A 7,772-nucleotide genomic window follows, 5' to 3' on the forward strand; every position below is an offset into this window, starting at 1 on the left:
TGATCGGGAAAAAAATATCACTGTACTAAGTAAACGTCCGTCTCTAAGGAAGCCATATGCAGGATAATAGCATCTACATCCGTGATGGGCAAATCCGGCCTATCAAACACCTGTGGACACGATCAGGTGTAACCGTGGATAATGACCGGTCACGCCTCAAATGAGCTACTCTGCATCCGAGTCTCTCATATTTCAACCCCTAGATACATGCAATATGTACTACATACTACATACTATCCTAGCTAGCTTCGTCGTTGGAGATGACCACGACGTCCGTGTCGGGCGCCAGGTGGACGGGCGTAGGAGGGCTCCGGCTTCTCCTCCTCCTCCTGCTCGACCTCATCCATGTAGGCGAACATCTCCTCCTCCTCCACGGCGTGCTGAACCTCCATCTCCTGCCGGTGACGGCATCTCGTCTCTGGATCCAACTCCAAGCGCAGGGAATCGAGGATGGCTTGCTGATCCACCTGCAGATCCGCGTCCCCAGCGTCCCCCGCATCCTCCTCTGGCACCTCCTCCTCCTCCTCCAACTCCTCCCACGGATCCATTACATCCGGAGGTAGCCCCGCTGCGACCCGAACTCCGCGCCTTGCCCGGATCTGCTCAAGGAGCTGCAGCCAACGCTTCGGCGTTAGAAATGGGTAGCCGCTTATCCGGTGGCGTGGGGGCATGACTACTAGTGGTGGCGGCAGAGGTAGATGGGCGGAGAAAATTGTCGAGGGATAGGGTTTCGGTGCTGGCGATCGGCTTAAATAGCCGGGCTAGGCACTATGCGGCCCGCCGGAGTGGCGCCACGCGGCGACATCGGTTCGAGCTTTGGACTACCAGGTTTCCGGACGATTCCACGTGGGACCCCGACGTCGGTCCGACGTGGCGGACGCGCTCGGGCGCCCCCATATCCACCCCATATTTGGACTGGGTATGAGGGGTGGTAGTCAGAGTCCAGGCATTTGAGGCGCTCGTCTAGGTCGAAATTTCGTGACCGGTCGGTGACCGGGCGGCCTGCACAAGCGTATGAGGCGGGTTTGGGGCGCCCAGCTGTAGATGCTCTAAGTATTTTGGTTTGCATCCTTTGTCAATTGTAAGACTGAAGTTTTGTTATCGACCACTATTTCCTTTCTCAACTTCGAATTATCAACTTCTTTAAATCCTTAATCACTAAAAACTTTTTGTATAGACCTTTGACCATCCTATAGAGGTCTCTCAGCAGCATCCTTCTCCAACTTGATTTATCCGATTTTTGATTCTTTATTTTTCTTCATCGGATTAAAGTATAAAAATGAACCAATCACGAAGAATCCATTATGCAATTTGTAATGTGGAGCTCAAAAACCTCTACACCCTTATAAATACTAGAAACAACAAACATTTATCATTAACAATATTTCAACTAACTAACAAAACATGTTACCAATCCACGACATTAATATATGTATAAATGTGGTAAGTAATATGACATTCTATATGATAAAGCAGAATCACTTACAGAAGGATTTCACAAATTGTGTTAGTGTTAGTGAGAGCCAAATGAGTATGCCAACTAGAATCAAACAACTTGCTCATAGCTCTAAGTTCTCAAATCACACATAGAAACACTAGAAAATTTTCTTATTGCTACAACATTGCCAAGCATGTCAAATTGGGGGAACCAAACTACTACCTTTAAGGATTAGGGTAAAATTGGGGAGCGGTGTTTTTGCTCTCAGGAGCATATGCTCCCTTCATTTGAAATATATTTTAAACGCATTTTGAAATGTTCAAAAATCATGTGAAAAATTTCTTGTGTTCACCTCGACATGCTATGTGCGCACAAAGTCGTTCCACGTAAATCCAACTTCTGTCTTGACTAGTATAAAAAGGACAAAAATGTGGTGCTAAAAAGTAAAAAGTCTTCCTTGAGATATTTTCTGTCTTTTTACACAAGCTACAAAAAATATCGGTTTTTCATGAAACTTCACATGCACACATAGAATGTCGAGATGTTCATGCGTCTTTTTTTCCGGATTTTTTTGCCAATTCAAAATATGTTCTTTAGATAAAGGGAGCATATGCACCCAAGATCAAAAGAGCATTTCCGGTCTACAAGAGGTTTCTAATATACATAAGTTTTGGATTACCCACGGTAGCTAATAAACCATTCGGACGATGCTACCGCAATCAGGAATACATTCAAGAACATGATCCAGCACAAAGTGTGCGAGCAAAAGTTTCAAAAAAAAAAGTGTGCAAGCGACTGGAGCGCTTTATGCTTTATGCTTTAAGTTCTGTTCCGTGTTCAACGGCAGTAAACTTATCTTGCTTCCAGCAGAGATACGTGGAATGCAGCGAAATACCAGCCATTTCAAACATAACATTAAGTCCCTGAACTTACTATTTTTTTTAAACAAAGTCCATTAAATTACACCCTTGTTCAGCTTGCACAACTGACTATACATCTCAAAGATGAGTGTCAAGTTCCGAGATCCCCATGATGACCACAAGTACTCCTTCCGTTCCTAAATATTTGTCTTTCTAGAGATTTAAACAAATGACTACATACGAAGCAAAATGAGTGAATCATACTCTAAAATATGTCTATATACATCTACATATGTGATAGTCCATTTGAAATCTCTAAAAAGACAAATATTTAAGAATAGAAGAAGTACTACATTTCCTGACCATGCAAGCCAATGAAACCAATGTCGATATTTTTACTTGAACATGGATATGTCAAAGACGCGGGCAGACTTATCCGAGGAGACCGAGACAATGGAGTTGCAATCGGCGGAGACGGCCAGCGACTGCACGACATCACGGTGCCCGCTCAGTATGCGAGCCAGCTCCCCAGAGAGGCTGTCCCAGACGCGCACCGTGCCGTCGATGCATCCTGACGCTACATACCTCGACGAACCTATCCACGCCAGGCAAGTCACACCGTCCTGCTTGTCAAACACCAACAACAGCAATAAGTTCACGGCGACATAAAAATACTCCCTTCGTAGAGAAATAGAAGAGCGTTTAGATCACTACTTCAGTGATCTAAACGCTCTTATATTTCTTTACAAAGGGAGTACAAGAGAACCATAAAGGTCAACTGATTTCTACACCCACATCATGCTCGCAAACGGATCGAATTGCTTGGTGAGTGAGGTCCCAGATGATGAGAGTCTGATCAATGCTCCCTGTAGCCACCCAGTTGTACCTGCAGACAACAGGAGTGAAGCTAGCTAGGTCAATAGGAAGGCCATATGTATTGTATTGTGCAACAGATCTATCATACAGACGCCAACATTCATTCCAAGAACGTATCACGAAAAAGCAGTACCTCGGTGAGATGCCAATGCACTCGACGGAGTTAGTGTGGCCAACTAATGCACCGACAACCTGCAAAATCAACCAACAAAACTTTGTTACACACAAATCAGATCCTACCTTCAGAGTTAGATGCAAAACAATGGCACATGCTTCTAAAAGTTTAAAAACTACCAACTGAGTATGCGACTATCCTAACAAAACAAATCCTATGGTATCTCAAAAACAAAAACTCTGCAGAAATCACTACAAGCAAAATAAGGTGATCAATAATTTATTTATTTTGCATGATCTACAATGCAAAAAATATATAAAGGTAGAGCCATAAACTGCATCAAATACTTTCCATTGTAAGCCAACTTGGAAGAGAAGGATTCAAAGCTCATTCAGCATGTATGAGAGTGACTCATTAACCTTTTTGTTAAAAAAAATAGTGCAAAATCACGACGTACACCCACCTGGCCTGATTTTATGCTCACGATGTGCACAGAACTATCCTGAGAGCCAGTAACAATTGATTGGGAGTCCCATGTAATAGCTAAACATGTCAGTCCTTGAGTATGAAAACCATGACCTGGATGGGGGCAAAACAGTCAGAAAATAACATTCAGGTTAACAGAGAACACAGAAAAACAACCATATGAATATATGGTAATTGCAACATAGACAATAATTTACCTCCAACAACATGTCTGCAGTGTGCACTTTCACGGTCCCATATCCTTAGTGTTGCATCATCTGATCCGCTACAAATAAGCTCACCTTCAAAAGGAAACATGTGAATCAGCTAAAAGAGGGTATGCTACATCGGGGATCTGAACATCAAGTAAGCTGGTGAAAATGGATCTAAGATGTTAAACCATCATAGAAGTCATTCTGTTATTTACATTTATGATCAGCTTCTAGTTTCACTGAGATTAACTTAGAACACAAGTTAGCAGCAGAAATATTACATACACCATGAATCCATGATCCATAAGTTCCTCTGAAATCTGAACAAATATGTTGATAGCTAAAAACAGATTGTCACATAAGGTGAAAATTTTCACGCGTGACGTTCCAGAAAACAGGACCCAATAAAGTCCAGACTGGGGTGATATATTTTATACCATACTAAAAGGCAGCTTCATAACGTTAACATATAGTATCAAATTAAATAGCATTAGAGAAAATTACTCAGTACCATCAGGTGTAAAATCACCACATGTCACTGTGTTACTGTGGCCAGCAAATGTATTCACAAAGGCATCGGTGTCCGCATCCCACATCCATATGTTGAAGTCCTCTGATCCAGCAATTATAACGTGACTTCGCAGATCCCATTTAAGCCACTACAAAACCAGAGGCATATAATTAATCATATATACAGTTTAACAGCAGGAAACACGGATTTGGCAATTGAAACAGTTAGGGGGTATGTTCAGCTAAACGGATTAAAGTGATCAGCATCATCTCACCTCAAAGCCTGATTCAGAGCCCTCAAGGGTTCCCTGAAGTGTTCGTGTAGCTGTATTCCATACATTTATCTGTCCATCCATACTTCCACAAGCCACTAATTTCCCATCTGAACTGAAAGCCACAGTGCTGACAGTATCGTTATGTCCTGTATCGGCAACAGATATTATATAAGCTTCATAGACAATTCTAGGGATGCATCCGTAGATTAAGGTACAAAAGCCGATGCAACAGGAACACAAATATAAAGATTTTCCTAAAAAAACAAAGAAGAAGACTTGCTGCAATATATCAATAATACATTTGGAGTTATAGCTAACAGAAATAGAAACAGCACATTTAAGAACTAATAGTAAACGTGATAAGCATAGGGAAAGTCCTGAGAAACATTTACATACAACAGATCGACTAAGGAATTCCCAATTAGACTAAGAAAATGAGTCAAGCATACCAGGCAGCTCTTGAACATCCTCTGCAGATCCAATCCTCCAAAGAAACCCTCTGTCATCTTTACCTCCAGAAACAACAAGTGATGCATCTACAGGACTGCACGCAACAGCAAATACCTCATCTGTACCCAAAATATCAAGAGCAGCTATTGATATATGTGATTTTCAATGCAAAGGTACTCTGGAAGCGGATGATACAAAAGACGACAAATTGCATGGTGTATCAAACGTACAAGTGCAAACAATAAATCATAGTCACAAGACATTGTAAGCTAGTTCGTTCAACGAGATCTTGCCTGTATGCCCGTGAAATGCATATGCTGAATGATCCTCAACCTCATCTGAAACAAAATAAATTAAAGGGCACTTGAATTACTAGCACATTATACTGTCAGGGGGTAAAGAACTTGAGATTGTCCAAAGTGTACTGCATGTAAAATGAACAACCAACCAGATAACGAATAGCATGGTGCCAAGGTTTATATAAAACAAACAAACAAATAAATAATAAAAAAGGTACCCTAGAAGCCTGAGCTCATATGCAAGAAAATTCAGTTTAGAAGGCAATGTTCAGTCATCACTAGTACAAGACAGTATCTTATTCCGTTAAGATCATCGCTCTCAAGTAAGTGCGGACGCAGACATAACAGTTAGGGCTCATTCGGTTTGGAGGAAATCTAGCCGTAGGAATTTAGAGTAGTATAGGAATTTGATAGGATGGCACTTGCCACCCTAAGGAATTGACTTGCCTCGTTCCTACGCGCAAAATGAGCTTTGAGTGGATGTGTAGTTTCCTCCAAAAGCATAGGAAATGAATAGTATTCCTACGAAATTCCTTTACGCATTTCCTACAAACCGAATGCATATATAGGAAATTTTCCTCTGGAATCCTTGTTCCCATATTTTTCCTATAAAAATCCTCCAAACCGAATGAGGCCTTAACCATGTAAGAAGTGCCAGTACAGCTATACTAAAACAGATGAAAGATACTCCCTCCGATCCACAAAAAGTGTCGGGGCTGTAGGTCTAAATTGTACTACGTGAACTGGTTGTTTTCTCCGGCACTTTTTATGGTTCGGAGGTAATAACAAAAAAGGCACATACCCATCATGTTCTCGTCCTGCTCGTCATCATCGTCTTGGTCGGGGAGATCTGAGCAAGGAAAAATTAAGCACGGAGCAAGCAGAACTATGGAGAGACTACAAGCTGTTTCTGTGTATGACATGGTACTTGTATAGGGAGTATTGACCTTCCTCGTCCAGGGGTATCTCATTGATGATGTCCTCGTCGTCGATGAAGACCTCCTCCCCTTCGGAGCCTTCACTCATGACCGCCGCACCGATCATCGTTGCTGTGAGCGCCCGGAGGGAGGAGAGGGGTGGCGGCGGCGGCGCGGGGGGTCGCCCTATGTATTGAACCGTTTTTTTTTTTGAGGATCCCGTATGTATTGAACCGAGCACGAGGGACCGCTCGCTCACAGTCACGGTAGGATTCCGCATGGGCAGGCCCAATACATGGTAAAAGCTTGTTTTCCCTTCATTTTTTGGCCCAGCTGACACGGTAGAATCGTTTTGACGTTAGGAAAGGTGTTTGTTTTCTTTTTATTTTGTATAAAAAATGTTCATGGTTTTTATAAAGTTAGAATATTTTAAATGTGTTCCTTATTTTCTTAAGGTTCAGATTTAAAAAGTTCATGATTAAATAATGTTTAGTTTTTAAAAATTGTTCATGATTTCAAAACAGGTTCAGATATAAAAATTGTAAAATGGTTATACAGATTAAAAATGTTCAAATCTTAGAATTCGTTCACCGAGTAAAAACAAAAGATAATAAAAACCATATAAAAAATAAAACATGGAATTAAAAGAAAAACTAAAGCAAAAAGAAAAAAATAGAAACGTACAAATAAACATGGATCTTGGGAAACGTGAACGCACTATATTATGGAATAAAGGGAGTACAAGATTTCTTGATCACAAAGAGAGTACTGTTTAGTAGGTGTGCACATCGGACTTATCAAACAGTTCACTTCGCTTATATTATGGCTGCAGTGATTTGAACAGATCCATTCAACTAGCTAGCATGTGGTCGTGTGGGAGCCGGGATTGATGAACGCAACTCATGCATGCATATGCATGTATTCCCTCCTTCCATCTATATAGAGCCTAATGCGTGTTTTAAGGCTAACTTTGACCAAATGTTAGAGCAATAATATATGACATGTAATTTACACAAAGCATACGGTCAAATTCGTATGTGAAAGGAGCTTCCAATAATATAATTTTCACATTATACATTTCATATATTATTAATTTTGTCAATAGTTAAAGACGGTCTTAAAAAACGTATTAGGCCCTGAAAGGAGGAAGTAAGCGAATTGTTGGCAGTACATCGATCGTGTCGCTTCCGTTATCATGCAGGAATGAATAATTCAGGACGACGATGTACGTACAGAACAAAGTTGCCACTAACCGCAGGATCGATCTCGCTACTAGTACTACGTTCAGATACCAAGCTTCCCAGCCCCTTCTCAATCCTCACGTGCTGCAATGGACAAGACAACTCCTCCGGATG

General features: G+C 41.4%; 1 protein-coding gene across 1 annotated transcript; it reads right to left on the reverse strand.

Annotated features, from left to right (window-relative positions):
- Nucleotides 1–2,693: 2,693 nt before the first annotated feature.
- On the reverse strand, nt 2,694–6,544 carry LOC125533062 (uncharacterized). The gene is made up of 11 exons (XM_048696852.2): nt 6,448–6,544; nt 6,303–6,350; nt 5,495–5,539; nt 5,201–5,320; nt 4,752–4,897; nt 4,478–4,625; nt 3,973–4,056; nt 3,753–3,868; nt 3,308–3,366; nt 3,094–3,184; nt 2,694–2,921 (listed from the first exon to the last, which is right to left on the reverse strand). The coding sequence occupies exons 1-11, from the start codon at nt 6,542–6,544 to the stop codon at nt 2,694–2,696; spliced, it is 1,182 nt and encodes a 393-aa protein (XP_048552809.1).
- Between the last annotated feature and the right edge of the window lie 1,228 nt (nt 6,545–7,772).

This window comes from Triticum urartu, chromosome 1A (genome assembly GCF_056163025.1).
Source record: "Triticum urartu cultivar PI428250 chromosome 1A, HENAU_Tu73, whole genome shotgun sequence".
NCBI classification, from domain to species: Eukaryota; Viridiplantae; Streptophyta; class Magnoliopsida; order Poales; family Poaceae; genus Triticum; species Triticum urartu.